Here is an 18,761-nt window from a genome sequence, read left to right as displayed (position 1 = left end):
TATTTGTCTTTTCCTGACTGACTTGTTTCAATTAGCATTATGCCCTCTAGATCCAACCATGTTGTCACAAGTGGCAAGAGCTCATTCTTTTTTATGATTAATATTCCATACACACACACACACACACACACACACACACACATATACATATACACATACACCCCACATCAGCTTTATCCATTCATCTATTGATGGACATTTGGGTTACTTCCATATCTTGCCTCCTGTAAATAATGCTACAATGAACATACAGATGCATATATATTTTCAAATTAGTATTTTATTTCCTTTGGGTAAATATCCAATAGGAGAATTACTGGGTAAATATCCAATAGGGGAATTACTGGATTGTATAGTATATCTATTTTTAATTTTTTGAGGAACTTCCATACTGTTTTCCACAGTGGCTATACTGATTACATTTCCACCAAGAGTGCACAAGAGTTCCCTTTTCTCCACCTCCTTGTCAGCATTGTTATTTCTTGTGTTTTTGAGTCTAGCCATTCTGACAGGTGTGAGACGATATCTCATTGTGGTTTTGACTTGCATTTACTTAGTAATTACTGCTGTTAAGCATCTTTTCATGGGTCTGTTGGTCATTTGCATGTCTGTGGAAACATGTCTACTCAAATTCTCTGTCCATGTTTTGGTTGAATTGCTCATTTTTATAATATTGAGTTGTATGAGTTCGTCATACATTTTGGATATTAGCCCTTTATCATATGTATCAATTGCAAAGATCTCCTATTCAGTAGGTTGCCTTTTTGCTTTTGGTTTCCTTCACTGTGTGAAATCTTTTTATTTTGGTGTACTCCCAATAGTTTATTTTTGCCTTCATTTCCCTTGCCTGAAGAAACATATTTAGAAAAACGTGCTAAAGCCAATGTCAAAGAGATTACTGCCTATGTTTTCTTCTACAAGTTTTATGATTTCAGGCCTCATATTTAGCTAACTCACTTGAGTTTATTTTTATGTATGTTGTTAGAAAGTGGTTCAATTTCATTCTTTTGCATGTAGCTGTCCAATTTTCCCAACATCATTTATTGAAGAGACTATCTTTTCCCATTGTATATTATTGCCTCCTGTGTCATAGAATAATTGACCAGTTAAGCATGGGTTTATTTCTGGGCTTTCTATTGTCTTCTATGGATCTGTGCATCTATTTTTGAGTCAGTACTATATTGTTTTGACTATTATAGCTTTGTAGTATATTTGAAATCTCCATTTCTGTTCTTCTTTCTCAAGATCGCTTTGGCTATTCAGGGTCCTTTGTGGTTCTATGCAAATCTTAGTATTATGCAGTTCGAAAAATGCTGTTGGTATTTTGATGGGGATTGCATTGAATCTGCAGATTGCTTTGGGCAGTATGGACATATTGACAATGTTAATTCATGAACATGTAATATTTTTCCATTTTTGTTGTCTTCATCTTACTTCATAATTGTTTTATACTTTTTGAACTATAGGTTTTTCACCTCCTTGTTTAAATGAATGCTAGGTACTTTATTCTTTTAATTACAGTTATAAATAGATTGTTTTCCGGATTTCTCTTTCTGCTACCTTGTTACTAGTGTACAGAAATGCAATTGATTTCTGTGTGTTAATTTAGTATCTTGCAACTTAACTGAATTTATTTATTACTTCTAAGTTTTCTGGTGGAGTCTTCAGAGTTTTCTATGTATTGTGTCATGTCAACTGCTAATAGTGACAGTTTAACTTATTTCTTACCAATTTGGATGCCTTTTATTCATGTGTGTGTGTGTGTGTGTGTATGTGTGATTGTTATGGTTAGGACTTTTAGCATTATGTTTAATAAAAGTGGGAGTGGACATCCTTGTCTTGTTTCTGATCTTAGAGGAACTCTCAGCTTTTCAACATTAAGTATGATATTAGCTATGGGTTTATCATATATGGCTTTTATTATATTGAGCTATGTTCCCTCTAAATTTACTTTGTTGAGAATTCTTATCATGAATGGATGTTATACTTTGTCAAATGCTTTTTCTGCATCTATGGAAATGATCATACGGTTTTTATCCTTTCTCTTGTTAGTGTGGTGTATCATGTTGATTGATTTGTGAATATTGAACCAACCTTGTATTCCTGGAATAAGTCCCACTTGATTATGATGAATTATTTTTTAATGTATTGCTGAATGTGATTTGCTAATATTTTATTGAGGATTTTTTGCATCTATGTTTATCAGGATGTTGCCTGGTAGTTTTCTTTTTTCTGTAGTATCTTTATCTGTTTTGGTATGAGAGTTATGCTGGCTTCATAGAATATATTTGAAGGTTTCCTCCCTCTTCTATCTTTTGGAATCATTTGAGGATAGGTATTGACTCTTCTTTGACTACTTGGTAGAATTCACCTGTGAAGCCATTTGGTCCTGGACTTTTGTTTGTTGTGATTGATGATTCAATTTCATTACTAGTTATCAATGTATTCAAATTTTCTATTTCATCCTGACTCAGCTTTGAAATATTATATGTTTCTAGGAATCTATCGTTTTTTCAAGGTAGTCCAATTTGTTGACATATAATTTGTTTTAGTAGTCTCTTATTATCCTTTGTACTTCTGTGGTGTCAGTTGTTACTTTCCTCTTTCATTTCTGATTTTATTTATTTAGGTCCCCTCTCTACTTTTTTTTTATGACTCTGACCAAAAGCTTAGCAATTTTGTTTATTTTTTCAAAGGACTAGTAATTTTTAAAAAAGATTTATTTGTTTATTTGAGAGAGAGAGAGAGAGAGTCAGAGGGAGAAGCAGATACCCTGCTGAGCAGGGAGCCTGACAGGGGCTTGATCTCCTGTGTCATGAGATCACAACCTGAACCAAAAACGAGTCAGAGGCTTAACCAACTGAGCCACCCAGGTGCCGAATAAAGAACCAGTTTATAATGTTATTGTTTTTTTTCTATTTTTTTCAGTTTTTATTTCATTTATTTCTATTCTAATCATTATTATTTCCTTCCATCTACCAACCTTGGGGTTTGTGATATGCCTTCATTTCAATTTTTATGGTAAGTTCATAACACTTCAGAAACTTTCACGTTTGCCTTTGTGTCTACAACTTCTATCCTGCTATGTATTCCTGCAGTTAGATAGTTTAATCTAAATAAGTAATGATAGACAAGTGAATGTAAAGAATAATTAATGGTATTTAAATTACATTAATTTGGTCACTCTATGTAATTATATGGAGTTTAATTGTGTTTAAAATTTTAAACCCAAAGAGTATGCAAACTGAGTGGTATAATATTTTTTTGTTCAGTAAGTAAAATTTTTAATTCATACAAAAATATTATGCTGAATTTAAACATAAGCTTTAAAATTGACATCTGTTCTTTTAATGTTTTTTATTTGTTTTAAAACTAGAGAATGAATTAAGAAATAATTATTATTGGGGCACCTGAGTGGCTCAGTGGGTTGAGCCTCTGCCTTCAGCTCGGGTCTTGATCTCGGGGTCCTGGGATCGAGTCCCGCATCAGGCTGTCTGCTTGGCGGGGAGCCTGCTTCCCCTCTCTCTTTGCCTGTCTCTCTGCCTACTTGTGATCTCTCTATCTCTGTCAAATAGATAAAAATCTTTAAAAATAAAAAAATAAAAAAAGTTTAAAGAAATAATTAATATTGCATAATTATTACTGGAAATAACTTGGTTATGTAAGGGAGAGGAGTGTTAGAGTAATCCCCTCTGTGTGTCAAATATGCTAGGCATGTTGCTGACTACAAGTGTTGCCCAGAGGTTATGGTCACTCTCCCTGTTGCCCATGCTCGTTGTAACCCAAACATACTCTTTTGTGATCCTGTTCTCTTCTCTTTCCCTGCCATTCTCAACAAACCCATTAGTCAATGCAGTTCAATTCAAATCTTAAATCAATGTTCTTTCGGACATCTGCCTCCCAGTCTATCACTTTCTTGACTCGCTTACTCTTTTAATTAAATTATCTATGCTACTATATTCATCTGTGGATTGATTTTTTTCAAATTTATATCTCTGACTCTCACCTTTCCCTCGAACCCCAGACTTATATACTCAAATCCTATGCCACACCTCGAAGCTAGATGTCTAATAGGCATATTAAATTGACTATGATTAAATACAATTTAATGTTCTTGCCATATCTATGCTTTCCCAAGGGGTCCCCATTTCAGCAAATGGCATCATTCTTCAACAAGTTATTTAGAATATAACCTCAATCTTTCATTACTCTCTTTCGCCTATATGTCATACCCAGTGCATCAGTAAAACTTAAGAGGCTCAACCTTCTCTACGTAATGAAAATTTACCCAGTTCTGACTACCATTTGGTACCCAGAACTGTACAAAACCTTGCTGCTGGGTTTCCTAGCTTACCTGTTTTCCTCTGTCTCTTCCATAGCAGTGGCCTTAGTAAGCTTTATAAAACATAAATGATCTTATATAAATAAGCCATATCATCACTCCTTGAACAAAATGCTCCAATAATTTCCCATGAAATTTACAATAAAACCCAGAGCCCTTATGTTGGTTTACAAGTGCTGTATACCCAACCTGGCCCCAGTTGTGTTTTTGACCACTTTCATCACTTCTCTTTGCTTTACTTATTTTACTCTCTTTGGCCATACTGCCTTTGTTACTATTCCTTCAACACACCAACCATCTCCCTGCCTTGGGTCCTTTATATTTGCTTGCCCCTTAGCCTAAAACATTTGTCCCAGCTTTTTCTATGGTTTACCCCACACAACTACAGGTCATTGTTTATAAGTTATCTTTTCTGAGATGTCATCTCTGAACACACTGCATTATATGCAACAATGCAGAAGTATATCCAATTGCCTTGACTTCATTTCTTTTTTTCAAGGCATTTTTCAATATGTGACATATTATATATTTATCTTCCACCTTAGAGTATAGTCTCAAGTGGGCAAAAAATTCTCCACTGCTGAGTCACCAGAGCCATAATTTATATAGAGAAGATTTATAGTCATTGAATTAACAAATGGGACAACTCTACCCAACTTTTATAGTAAATACAAGTCTGTGCTCTTTACTGCTCTTTATCACTCTTTTGTCTCCTCAGCTCCTACCTGGGCATTAAGGAAACATCCTTGACTTTTTCTAGTGTCATGGAGCCCCATTCTCAAAGTTTCCTGAGAGAGATATGTTGAAGAAATAGCTGGTCCCTGGAGGCATCTTTAGGGAAAGAGGCAGCAGCAGGGCTGGGTTTCCCCACCTGACTGCCTCCAACAATGGTGATCCAACAGCCATTCTCTGCTTCATCTTGCTTTTGAATCATGGGATTCAATTCTGGTGACCATGTGCCCCATCCTAGAGAATAAATCACCTATGAGCCCAAGGGTCTTATATAAGGGATTGTAGAAATCTACTCAATTTCTCAGCCACACTAGAAAGGGAGATCATGTGACCCAGAATGGAATAATGAAATATAAGGGAAAATCTGCTCGAGTTTCTAGGGAGAAATCTTGCTTTGAAAATGAAAAGGCAAAGCCTCCAAAGAAAATGGCCTTACCCCAGTCCTTCCTTCCTTCCTGCTCAGGATCTTGGCCGAGGCTGTCATGATGCCGGCCACCTTGGGACTATCAAGAGAGTGATCAAGGATAAAAATCCAGTGAACTGAGGATTGTAGGAAAAAAGGGGTAAAGTTCAGGCTGGTAATGACCCTATTGAACCTCCAACAAGAACCTTGCAATCAAAGGCTCTGCTTATGGTTAATTAAACAATAAACTTCCCTGTTTATAAACCAGTGCTAATCAGATTTTCTGTTACTTTCTCACAGATGGGATTAGCCAGAGACAATAAAATGATGTTTACACAGGTGACAATTAGGGCTCTGCTGAGACCCTAAAGTCACCTCTTCCTGATGAAGGAGCAAACAAAAGGCCTTTAATATGGGGATGTTAACAGAAGGCTTAGGTGCTGGCCTTTTGGGGTTGCCAAGAAGAAAGAAAAGGGAAGAACAGAAAGGAGGAAGAACAGAAAGTTCTGGCTGAGAACCAGAGCAAAAGCAGCTGTTGCTTATCATAGACACACTGAATTTATCACATTTGTGTGTCACACCCTAGCAGGCATTTCTTTGAATATGTACTGGGGAGTGTGTTTTTATGTTGTTCTTGCTTGTGTGTTGAGGGGTTCCAGGTCAATACCGCAGAATATATAAAACCACCTTTCCTGATCAGTCTTTATAGACCATTTCTGAACTTCTCGGTGAGTGAATTTGCTCTGCAGCTACCCTCTAATTCTTCAAGCCACTTGGGAGAGATCCAAGCTCTCCCATACTGATACTGATGTTCCTCTGTCTGTTCTCTCTTGAAACTCTCCATGTGTTTTTTTCTCTTCCTTCCCAACCATAGTGGAGCTCAGAGATGTCAGCATTCTGTTTTTCCTCCCATCCCCAGGACACTGCCGTTCTACAGGATGAAGTCTACCTCTTGCGTTTTTCTCCTTCTCATCCTCGTCCAGCTGATGATCCCAGAGACTGCTCCATGTTCCTTAGACTCCATTGTGGATACAAAGATAAAAGAAGTTCTCAATGGCTTAGGTAATTGACTGGGGGCAGGGAGTGGGATAGAACCCCTGATTATGCCTCCTATCCCTAAACCTAACTTGTTTATTCCATCCTGAAATACTCAACTTCTATTAAGTCCATTCAAGCTTAATCTTCCTGCCCTGAGCTCTACTCCCATATCATTTTTGGACTCCTAGTTAAAACTACAGGTTTCCCTGATGATAATAGCTTGATGATGTTGGTGATGAAGAGGAAGATAGTTATAACTTACGAATACTCATTATGAATGGAGTATAATGCAAACGTTACATAGATTACTTAATTTTCACATTAGGAAGTAAGTACAACTGTTACTTTCATTTTACAAATGAGGAAACTAAACTTTAAAAGCTAGTGAGTAGCATGATTATGGACATTGATACCTCTGAGGTAAAAGGAGATTTGGAAGGGGATTATGGGAGTTAGATATCGTGGGCAATATCCCTTCTTCTCTCCTATTCAGAGATAAGTACTTCTCCAACAAAAAAGATGTCATGTGTCAGTATCACAAGCTCAGGCAGACTGTCCTCGTGCCCTGCAGGTAAATAACTCCATGAGGAGGAATGGTGGGTAAGATGCCCTATGCCCTCCCCTGATCATCCCTTTCCCCTGTCTCATGTTTGTATTATCCTGGGGTTGAGTCATAACTCTTGGTTCCCAGTGATCTCTTGCCCATTCTCATTTCCCTTAACAATGCTACCAAGGGCTCTTGAGTTTCTGCCTCTTCCCTTCCCACCTCCCTTTCATGACTTCACACACCAGCCTCCCTTCCCTCAGTTGTCCTGTTATGATCTGTCACCTATCATTTCCCCCTGTCATTCATCTCCCAATCTATTCCCTTGTTTGGGTGGGTAGAGCTAGCATAGAGGTAAATATATCATAAATCTAAGGAAAGAAATGCCCAGGCCCCTCACTTTCACAGATCTCTTCCATGGCCCTATACCTAAATTTGTTTTAGTAATTTTTGTATTTTTTCCCCTTAAAGAGGGCTCTTAAAACTGAATTACTTTTCAGCCCTGCAAAACTTATATCTATCATTGGGCTGCACAGAAATGAAAAATGGTAGGCGTATACCTCCCTCGTCTCAAAATCCAAGCATTCTAATTTCTGTGTCTCATGTGCCCATGTAGGGATGGTTGTCACTGGCTGTGCCTGTGGCTATGGCTGTGGTTCCTGGGATATCCGGGGAGAAACCACATGCCACTGCCAGTGCAGCACAATAGACTGGACCACTGCTCGTTGCTGCCACCTGACCTGAGGTGGAGGAGGATGAGAACCCAGCTGTGTGACCATGACTGCAATGAAACCGTACGCCAAACAGGAAAACGGACTCAAACTGTCCCTTTCATTTGTTACAACCTGCTTCTTGGGTAGTAAAGACAATTTTTGCATCTCTCGTGGTTGTATTTTTGATGTTACTGCCCCAGCTTAGAATTGCTCTAGCCAGAAAATTTCTCCAGCATTCTAATTACTCCATTTCAGCAAGGATGAGGAAAAATATGGGGGGGAATGGGAAAAAGTGAGATTGATACTGCAGTCCCCTAGTTCCCTCAGTGTTTAACAAAAGGATGATGACTGTGCCAGGCATTTTGCTTGGCACTTGAAGTGCAGAGAAAAGAAATAACGTGCATGCACTCATGGATCTCACTGAGTAGAACAGTGGGTTCCAGACTAATTGCAGGCAGACTTTCCAAGGTGGGGGCAGGTAACGACAGTTTTAAAAGAATAAATTTCTAGATTTCTGCTTTGTGTATATACTGTTTCCTAAACTTTGTGTCAGAGAACTATTTTGATCAAAGTGATGAATTTGCCATTGTTTTTCTCTCCCATGAAACAAAAGAAAAATACAGCCTTTACCTACCATAGAACTTTACCATGATTCATCAGCTTAGGGTACAAATATCTGCAGGATGAAAAGGAATGATTCAAAATATTGGCATGAAGGTTGAGTGATCAGGTGACTGGGTAACAAGTCCTTTTATACGTTGTGAGACTTCCAGTGTTTGACACAATATTGAAGAAGGATATCATCTAGTTATCAATTGGTAGACCACCAAAAATATTTTTAATAATAAGTTACAGCATGATTTTTAACAAATAACTCAAAAGGAATTCAAATGAAGTGAATATTACTACAATAAAATTTTTCCCTCCCTGCATACTTAATTTTGAAGTTGTCATCTCAAAGCTTATAACTATGAAAAGAAAAAAGAAAAATACACTTGGTTCTAAATCTCATCTCTCTCTAGGATTATTTGTTCGTGGATATATAAACTACTCAAAGGAAAAAAAAAAGCAGTTCCATCTCTCTCATTAAGAAATACATTTCCAAAATATACCTTTTGTGTTTATTACTTATTGAAATGAGTTATAAATATTTTGTTCAATTGTGTACTATTAGTTGGTGCAATAATAACTCAATACCCCACTATGACAAGTGGAGTGAGTCTCTTAAAATATAAAACAAAATCATGTCATACTTCTTTCCAAATTACACATTCTACTGGTTTCTCATTACACAGAAAATAAAATCCCAATATTTATCATGGCCAACATGATCTGCATTTAGCCACTGGAAATATATCCAACCTCATTTCTGATCCTTCACCCTGGCCACATCTGAATTCTTAGTGTTCCTATAAGCAATCGGCACCTCCCACCTCAGGGCCTTTTTAATTCACATCCTCCAGGTAGTTACACAGCTCACACACAAGGTCAATCATCTTTATTTCAGAGGAACCTTTCTGGCATGTTCTATCTCTTGTCCTTTTCTCCTCCCTCTCCTCCTCCTCCCTCTCTTCCTCCTCTTCTTCCTCTCCTCCTCCTCCTCCTCCTTCTTCGTAATGCTTTTTAGTCTGGACTTCAAAATACATATTTACCTGACATTGTAATCAATGAAAGATGAAATTTTGTCTAACTTGCATATCATTGAATCCCCAGTGCTTAGAATGGCACCTGGCCCATGGAAGAACTGCATTGAACAAATGAATTAGTCTACTATCAAGTCTGAGTCAGCTCCTTCTCATGCCTTCTATCCCACTTCCCATAGTTGGTGAGGGACAGGCATTGTTTTAATGGTCCCTGGCACCCACATTCAAGGTGACTGTGGAAGAAATAACTGTACGTCAGAGGGCACATCTTTTTTTAAAATATATTTTACTTGTTTATTTGACACAGAGAGAGAAATCACAAGTAGGCAGAGAGACAGGCAGAGAGAGAGAGGGAAGCAGGCTCCCTGCTGAGCAGAGAGCACTTGATCCCAGGACCCTGAGATCATGACCTGAGCCGAAGGCAGAGACTTTAACTCACTGACCCACCCAGGCACCCCAGAGGGCACATCTCTTAAAGAAAAAGTCAGGTTGAAGATGGAAGCCAAAGAGGTTAGCAACAGCAGAAGCAGAAATTGGATACTGTAGCTCTGGCTGATATGGTTGCCCACTGAGTGGCCAATTTCCCCTTTTTCTGTGTGAACAGCATCCTGGTTTCACTCAGAATAGTAATATTCCCCATCCTGAGGGATAAATCACTGTTGAAGTCAATGGTGGAGCTCTGCTCCTCTTGTTCAAATATTCTTTTTCCGAGACAACTTTGCATAGGGTGGAGTTCAAACATGTGACCCAAATCAGGCCAAGAAGACAGAAGAGGACTCTGCTTGGGTCTTCCGAGAAAGAGTTTGCTTTCTGGATGAAGAGCAGAGACTCAAAACTGTCCATAACAATTTTGTTGCTTTGGGTTTGGGTTTGAGAATATGAGGTCTGGAGCTGTGACCATGGACTTAGTCAACTATTTTGTGATATTTGAGGAAAAACTGTAAGGATGGTGAAGAAGGAGGGAAAGAATCTGAAGCCGCCAGAACATAGAATTTTTTAAAAGTCTAGAATCATCGAAAACTCATTTCTTCATAAGTAAAGAAATCAGTGTTTGTATTCATTCATTTTTACAAGTATTTATTGAGTTCTGCTGTGTGACAGGCAGTGGGATACAGTGGTGACTGAAATGGGCAAAAATTACTACATTCATGAGCTTCCATTCTTTTTTCTTTTTTAAGATTTTTAAATATCTATTTATTTAGAGAGAGAGAGCAAGCATGTAAGCAGGGTAAGGGGCAGAGGAAAAGAGAATCTCAAACAGATTGTCTGCTCAGTGCAGAGCCCAGTGTAGGGCCAGGTCTCACAACCCTGAGATCATGACCTGAGCCAAAATCAAGAGTCTGATGCTTAACTGATGGAGCCACCCAGGCACCCCAATGGACTTCCATTCTAATTCTAGGCTTCCACCAGCTGGGATTTTTGTTACTGTCCCAAGGAGAGAATTAGTCAAGAACAATGTAATAATAACCGGGCAGATAACAACCAGAGTCCTAAGACCACACATTTCTGCCTATTCCTGTTGAAAGAATAAACAAAAGGTCTGTAATGTGAGATGTCAGCAAAGACTTGGCAATTCTTGGCAAGCTAGCTGTAAGTCTGTGAGGCTGCCAAAAGAGAGGACATGGGGGGGAAGAGAAGGGTGGAAAGACTTACCCAGCAGAGAACCAGAGCAAAGGCAGTTAGTCCTTTCAGCCTCTTTCTGAAGGCTGGACTCTCCCCAGCTGCCTGAGATCCCAAGTACTCTCTGTGTTTGTTGGTGGAGATGAGCAAATGCCCTTGACACATGCTGCCAGGGTGGAATCATCCCTGCCCTCCCAGCTTAGCAGACTTTTCCTAAACCTGGCTTTGTAAGTCTGAAGCAGAGCTATGTTCCCTCACATCTCTATCAGGAGTGCTGCAAAGGGATCCAGGCTCCACAGTCCAGTTCTTCCCTACTGTCCTTTCCCATATCTCCCCTCTGGACCCCAAAATTGTTTCATCTTCTCTCCACATTTTCCTCATGGCAGGACGCTGTCTTCCAACAAGATGAAATCATCATCTCACCTCCTCCTCATGACCCCTTCCACCTCATGAGCTCAGTGGATTCTTTGTGCTACTTACACTTCGGTATAGATGAAAAGGTAAGGGTGGTTCTTGGTGAGTTGACTGACTTACACTGGGAGGGGAAATGGAAGCAGGGGCAGTCATATCCCAGATTCTCAACCCTGCCCATTTTCTAATCCATCTTCAGATGGCAACCTCTAACTAGAAGATTCATCCCCAAATTCCCTGCCTTCTCTGCCTTATGTGCTCATAGAGTTGCTGGTGCCTCAGTGATGAACTCTACACCTAACATTCTCAAGCACTTACCATGTGTTAAGCACTGTTAGGCATTCTATTATTATTTTATTAACTACTCACTACAACTATGAGATAGGCACTGTTATTTCCATTGTGCAGAAAAGAAAACTGAGGCTTAGACAAGTTACATAATTTATCCAACAGCATACAGCACACAACTGTCTATTCAGTGGCTCAATCCTGGATACCATGATTCTTTTGCAGAAGGGTGATGTAGAATTTAGGGGAGGGGATTGGTCAGTGTAGGCCCTGTTTTAGCTCTTGATCTCTCCCAAAGAACACAAGCCCTCAGCTCTGTTCTAGTAGTGTCACTAATGAAAATAACCTGTCCTCCTTCCTCAAATAAGCTATTATATGAAGATGGCAGTGTTTGCTCACCCCTTGTCCTTTCTCATGCACCTGGACTCAGGCTTTTAACCCCTTACTGTACCAACAGTTTTTTTCCAAACTCAGGATTGTAATGTCATTGGGTTGGGTCACAACTCCAATACCCATAATTTCCATCCTTCCCTCCCAAGGGACTAATTAGGGACCTATGGTTTCTTTCTACTCCCTTCCTTCTTCCTTAACCTTCCCTACACCAACCTTTCCTCTCGTCAATGCTCTGACATATCACCTCCTTCCTCTTCTATGTCCTCCCTCTTCCCCTCCCAATCTAATCCTGTGCTGTTTCTGCTGCCTCTGAAGGGAGGATGCAAAGGATAATGGAGGAGGGCTTGCTCATGTGCCTGTGCCTGTGGCTCTTGGGATGTTTAGGGGGACACCATGTGCCCCTGCAGTACAGTCCTGTAGAGTGCATGGCCAGCTGCTACTTCCTCATCTAAGTGAAGGAGGTGAGATCTCATCTGGGGATGATGAAGGCAATAAAACCATGACCCCAACCAGAAAACCTCTAACCCCTCTCCTTCAAACCATGACTTCTCAAGTACCCTCTGCCTGTGACATTCCTGCCTTACCAGTATTAAAGATAGTCCTTTCACCTCTCTGCTTGTGTTTTTGGTGTTACTATACCCTACTGAGGTGCTAGGAGAGGGCAGAGAACATAAAATTGGTGGTGGAAGAAAGACACTGTAGCCACCAACCACAGACTGTGACCAGCTACAGAGGCAGAGACATTAGAAGCTATGTTTGATGTTAGTTAATTGTTTCTCATCTTCCCTTTTTTTCTCTCCATTAACTTTTATGGAGAGCACTGTATGGTAGCTAATGTTTTTGGTTTTAGTTTTCAGGGAGGAGGAGCCAGGCTCCTTCCACATTGAGTCACTGTGTTCTACCAAGCCAGAGTTCCTGTCTTAACAAATATTTCTATTTGTTTCCTCTCCTGTCTTCAGGATCTGCTCCTTCTTCTGAACTTTTGTTGGATTCTCCTTAGTTACACCTTACCTTGGGTGTGCATCTATCTCCTGCTGCAATTCTGACAGATACAATCACCAGTAACAAGCCTGTCCCTCCTCCATGCCTTTGTACTTCAAGGAGTACAAGGGGTTTAGAACCTTCGTAGAACTTATATATTCTAGATAATCACATATTTTTGCCCTGACTGCTCTCTTTGTTGATAAAAGCTCATACTATTGGCCTCATTTCTATTGTAGTGCCACAAACTAAGCCCAGACTCCTGGTCCTTTGAGAAGCATTAGCACATACTGACAAGCCACTATTTACCAAGAGCTATGGCACGAGTTTTATACACACTGTATCATTTAAATGTCACAAGAATGGCAAATCCACTCTACTCATTGCTCAGGTCAACTATATTGGAGTCCTCCCTGATACCTCTCTTTTCCTTACCTGCCACATGGGGGTACTCAATAAATGTTTTGAATGAATCAATAAACACTTCTGTGGTAAAGGTGTTACCTATATTTTGCAGTAGCAACTGAGGCTGAGGGCCATTGAGAAACCCGTTTAAGTGACACAGCTGAGAAGTCAGAGCTGGGAGACTCTAACCTGTTCTGTGTGATTCTGAAGCCAGCTTTCCCCTAGACCAGGCTGTGCCCCAATATGGACCTCCATATTAGACTGTGTCTGCTCTTTCTGATCCTTCCTCACCTGCTGCAACCTACTGTGCCCATCTGTGTAAGGTTCTCTCCTGAAATCACCTCTTTTCAAATCACTCAAAAAAATTCACAGCTCCCCCACCGCTGCCTAGTGTACCAAGTTTACAGTCTGCAGCTTTGCTCCAGTCCACTCTTCCTACCTTATTTGCTGCTCCTCCCCAGATCTTCACTTTATTCAAATGTGTCTATTCCTGGTAGCCATAATCCACTCCCCACACTTCTTCTTCCTCTATGCTTTTGTACAATCCTTTTCTTCTGCCACCCCACTGCCCAAGCCCAGTTCCCCATTCCCCATCCCCAACACTGCTCTATAGAAAGCCTGCCTTTCCTTGAAGGCTAGGAGCAGACCTCAACTCCACTGAAGCTGTTTATGACCAACCCCACCCCACAGCGACCACAGCTTCCTCTTGCTTCCAATATCTGTCTACACCTTCATTTTGCACTTGCAGATTGCTTCCTGTAGTGTTGATTATCTCTTCCTGTGTTATGTCTCATTTCTCCTGCTATATTATAAGTTATCTGTATAGCAAGGACAATGTCATATCCATCCTCCAGAGTGCTTAGGACAGAATTTTACATAGTGTAGGAGTTTAGTATCTGTTTCTTATATGTCATAGCATGCTCTGGAATTTAAATGAAGTACAAACTAGATCCTAGACTGATTACTCTGTTATAGTGTTTTATTTCAGAGATAGGAAGTACATGCTGTGTACAGAGCATTGGTTTTAATTAGACAGGTGGACCTTCACACCTCATCTCTTTCACAACCTGCATGAACTTGGTTGATTCTGTTAATATCTTGGAATCTCAGCTCCCTTTTTTGTAAAATGGGGTGAATATTACCTTCCTTATAGAGTTGTCTTAATGATTAAGGGAGGTTACTGTGCTAAATGCCTAGAAGAGTGATTGGCACATAGAAAACACTCAGTAAGTGGTATTAATTACTCTGGAACCATCAAGAGCATGTGAGCTATTATCATAGAATCAGAAAATTGTGTATCCAGGAAGCCTCCCAGCCACCATCCAGTCCAGTCAGTCCTCTACTTTCTTCAGGTGATAATTGTAGGGTGAGGGGCTTAATCAAGGTCAAAGAAATTGTTAGGAAGACAGCAAACACCAGCAGTCAGATCTTTGATTTCCCAATCCTGGGTTCCTTCTACTTTATACCCCGTTTCTCATGACCAAAGCATGTAGTATTTAGTAAGTACTTAAACCTCATTTAATTTTTTCCAAATAAACATTGTTTCTCCTGATAATTTTATTTCTAAACTTTCGTATCAGTTGAAAATTAAACCCTAGAGGCTAATCTTTAAAACAAGAAAGGAACACTGGGTGTGGTACATAAACAATGAATTTTGGAACACTGAAAACAAATTAATAAATAAAAATTAAAAAACAAACAAGAAAGGATATAGCATTGTGGTATTGGCTTAGGGATATAGAAAGCTGGAATAGGCATTACTTTTATACCTACAAGAAAAAGGGAAGATAAACAGCAAGTTCATGACTTTTTTGGAGCCTACCAGAGGGTAACCCAAATCTGAGGAACAACAGCTTCTGAGGGAGAAATGGGATTTAAGCTGTTGTTTAACTGGGGCAGGTACAGCCAGTAAGAAGAAGTTGAACCATTTTTGTAGTTTCAAGGCTTTTCCCCCTCAAATACTTATTAATTACAGAGGGAAAAATAGTAATTGTATAGTAGATAAGCCCAGAAGACATCACCTTAAGTCCATGATTAAAGTAAACATCACCAGTATACCCTCATATGATATACTGAAGCATGTACCTCTCTTCTGTGGTATTCTTACCCAAAATGCAAAACCTCAATCTGATCATGAGAGAGCATCAGACAACCCCAAATGGAGGTACAGTCTTCAAAGGAATTGGCCAATAGTCTTAGTAGTGTCAAAGTAAAAAAAGGCTGAGGAATTATCACAAATTGAAGTATACAAAGTGACATGACAAAGAGATGTAGTATGGGGTTCAATACTAGATCCTGGGAAAAACAGGATTTTAACAACAACTAATAAAAAGCAGAGAAATCAGAGGGAAAATAGTCTACTGTTTATTTATTACATCGATGTTTATTTCTTAGTTTTCATAATTCCAGTTATACAAGAAGTTAACATTTGAGGAACCCGAGTGAGGGTGTAGGAGAGAGAGCATTATTATTTTTGTAGCTTTTCTATAAGTCCAAGATATTTCAAAATAAAAGTTTTTTTTTTTAAACATGTAAGTCATGACAGTCATAGATTCTCAAAATTGAAAGGGATATTTCAGTGTCATTTAGTTCACTTTCCTTTTTTTTTTTTCACTTTCCACCTAAACTTACATATTTCTGATTCAGGCATCTACAATATATTTCTACTAATATCTATAAGCAGTCTGTTTTCAGTCTGTCTGCTTCGGGAAGAAACAAAGTAATTGTGAAATATCAGTCATCAGAATTTCATTTTAGATGGACAAAAAGGAGAAGCCCAGAATGAACCCTGAAGTCAGGTCACCATCTCCTTTTTTTCTCCTGCTGGGATGAAAATCAGTCAGACCACTTATGAATGAGTTACTTCTTATTTGGACAGAATACAAATATATTCAAGTATGTTAATGTCCTATTTAGATAAACTAAAGAATAAAATACCAAATTTTCAAGATGCTCATACAAACATTAATCTTGGCCCTGGATATTCTACCAGAGCTAATCTATGTAACTAAATCAAAGAAAGCCATCAGAAAGGGTTGATTGTCTTGCTTTTTCATGCCCAGTGAGAGAGAGAGAGAGAGAGGCTTTGTAAATTAGGACCATAGTCCCCATAAAAATTTAAATGTAAGGAGTAGTCAGCGGGATGGTGGACTAGGAAGTCTCTCGGCCCTCATTTCTCCGCAGAAACACCAACTTCACAATGATGTACATACAACAATACCTTTATGAGAAGTCTAAAATCCAGTTAAGAAGTTGTAACACTCCAGATGACCACAGAACCTGTGACTGAAATGGGTAAGAAGAGCAGTTTCACTTTATGCACATCAGCCCCCTCCCAAGCCAGCACAGCCTCAGCACCAAGAAAGATGGCTTTAGTCTGTAATTTCTCCCTGCAGCGGGGGGAGGGAAGTATGTATTCAATTTTTAGCATGCTGCCCAAAGGGCTGGTTTCTGTCTCAGCTCACCCAGAGCACTGATGAACCCAGCACCTAAAAACAAAGAAAAGAGAAGGATGGCTTGCTGTGCCCAGCCTGGCTCCACAAATTTGGGGAGAAAAAAACTCACAAGAATTTGAGGCTTCCCCATAGGGAAAAAGCAAGGAGTGGAGTATGGCACCAATGTCCCAACTCTTAATACAGCAGTCAGATACCAGAAGTGTGGACTCCTGAGAAGACACCAAAAAATCCCTGAAATTAGCAATTTATATGCAGAAGTCCATGGAAGACATATTCATAGAGAAGGTTTGAGAGGCTCTCAGAATCTCTATTAGGGCAGATTAGTGAAGGTTTTCTGAACCTGTCAAAGCCAGTCCATAAAGACTGGGAGAGGTGACTATTTCTTCCAATACTTAGGCACCAACACAAAGCTACAAAGAACATGAAGACTCAGAAACATGAAATCAAAGGAGCTGCAAATAACTCTGTGGCAACTAGTCCCAAATCAATAGAGATCCGTGAATAGCCTGACAAAGAATTCAAAATAATCATCTTAAAGAATCTCAGTGAGTAAAGGCTTTAGCTTTCCCCATTGTTACAAATAATGCAAACAACTGTGACTTGGGCCATGCTTGGATATTTCTGCCAAATATCTCCCATAGAGTTGTTCCTGATTAAGGCTGGAGTCTGACTGGCAGCAGCAAGACAAATAGTCATATAGACTCCCAGGGTGGAGGAAGAAATAAACTGTATTTTAAAAGATAATGAGTTGAATAAGTATTTTGATGGGGAGAGATCCAGGTATAAAATAGCGTAGCTTTTCAGCTATGAGTTAGGGAATATGGGGGGCTGGAGGGGTGGTAAAAATCTGACCAAAATCTTTCTCTTTTTAATAACCTAAAACACCAAAGGCATTAGAGCACATCTAAGGTAGATGGGATCTCTTTGCAAGGATCTTGCCCTTACCTTCATAGGAATTCGGAAGGACCTCCTATATCTTGGCCTCAAGTAAGGCTGGTTCTTTAGTAGGGTAGATCTCTGTGATCATTTAAAATCTCATCATTTATGTTTAAAGGGCATAACTGGAAGATGGATGGTCATGTGATGACAGAGCTGTCTGGAACCAGCACAGTTGGAAAGTTTCATCCTGCCTTGTTGCTCTTGATCAACCCTCCCCTCTACCCTGCAAAGTAGGCTGATGAACACCATGTTCATTGAGGTTATGAGTGTCTTCTAAATAAATTTATAACTTGGGTCCCAACAAATGCCAAGTAATCCTGACTGAGAGAAATGCAGACTGTTAGAATGTTACAGTGGATTGGGCCTGGTTAGAATGAACATGAACCATTACCCAGACCTAATAAATAACAGATTTATGAAGGCCCAATATATATTGCATTTAGCATATCCACTGACAGACTGCTTTATAATCTGTATCACTGTTCACCATATCCATTAGCCCTTCCAGCTCAGAGGAAGGGTGGCTGATGTATAAGTCTGGGGTGGTACCATCTTCCAGACACAGCAAAGGAAAGTGCACCTCAGCAAGTGAACTTGAAAGGTCACCTGGGCTCAAATATGTTTAGATCATATTCTTGAGTTTGGAAATGTTTCTACTTACTGGGTATTGACCTAATGTCTTATATACCCTGACTAATCAGGAATTAGACTGACCAGGTTGCCGTGACAAAAAATTAAAACAAAATTTAACAAAGTACCTCTTATCTAATTGCCTGAATGTTTATCTTTAAGGCCATGAAAGCATTAATCTAATGTTCCTTTGTACATGGAGTAATAAGTGCCACAGAACATAA

At 39.5% G+C, this 18,761-nt stretch overlaps 1 protein-coding gene across 1 annotated transcript; it reads left to right on the top strand.

Moving 5' to 3' along the window:
* Nucleotides 1–6,391: 6,391 nt before the first annotated feature.
* On the top strand, nt 6,392–7,941 carry RETNLB (resistin like beta). Its single transcript, XM_047747366.1, has 3 exons — nt 6,392–6,539; nt 7,009–7,086; nt 7,676–7,941. The coding sequence occupies exons 1-3, from the start codon at nt 6,416–6,418 to the stop codon at nt 7,801–7,803; spliced, it is 330 nt and encodes a 109-aa protein (XP_047603322.1). The 5' UTR covers nt 6,392–6,415; the 3' UTR covers nt 7,804–7,941.
* The last annotated feature ends 10,820 nt before the right edge of the window (nt 7,942–18,761 follow it).

This window comes from Lutra lutra, chromosome 1, assembly GCF_902655055.1.
Source record: "Lutra lutra chromosome 1, mLutLut1.2, whole genome shotgun sequence".
NCBI lineage: Eukaryota > Metazoa > Chordata > Mammalia > Carnivora > Mustelidae > Lutra > Lutra lutra.
Note: the sequence above shows the minus strand (reverse complement) of the source record. Positions and strands in the feature narration are given on the sequence as shown.

Excerpts from the sequence above, each read along its gene's own strand:
- RETNLB (XM_047747366.1), top strand. The coding sequence starts at position 6,416 with ATGAAGTCTACCTCTTGCGTTTTTCTCCTTCTCATCCTCGTCCAGCTG. Across the intron at positions 6,540-7,008 it reads AGAAGTTCTCAATGGCTTAG|AGATAAGTACTTCTCCAACA; the intron begins GTAATTGACTGG and ends TCTCCTATTCAG. Across the intron at positions 7,087-7,675 it reads ACTGTCCTCGTGCCCTGCAG|GGATGGTTGTCACTGGCTGT; the intron begins GTAAATAACTCC and ends GTGCCCATGTAG.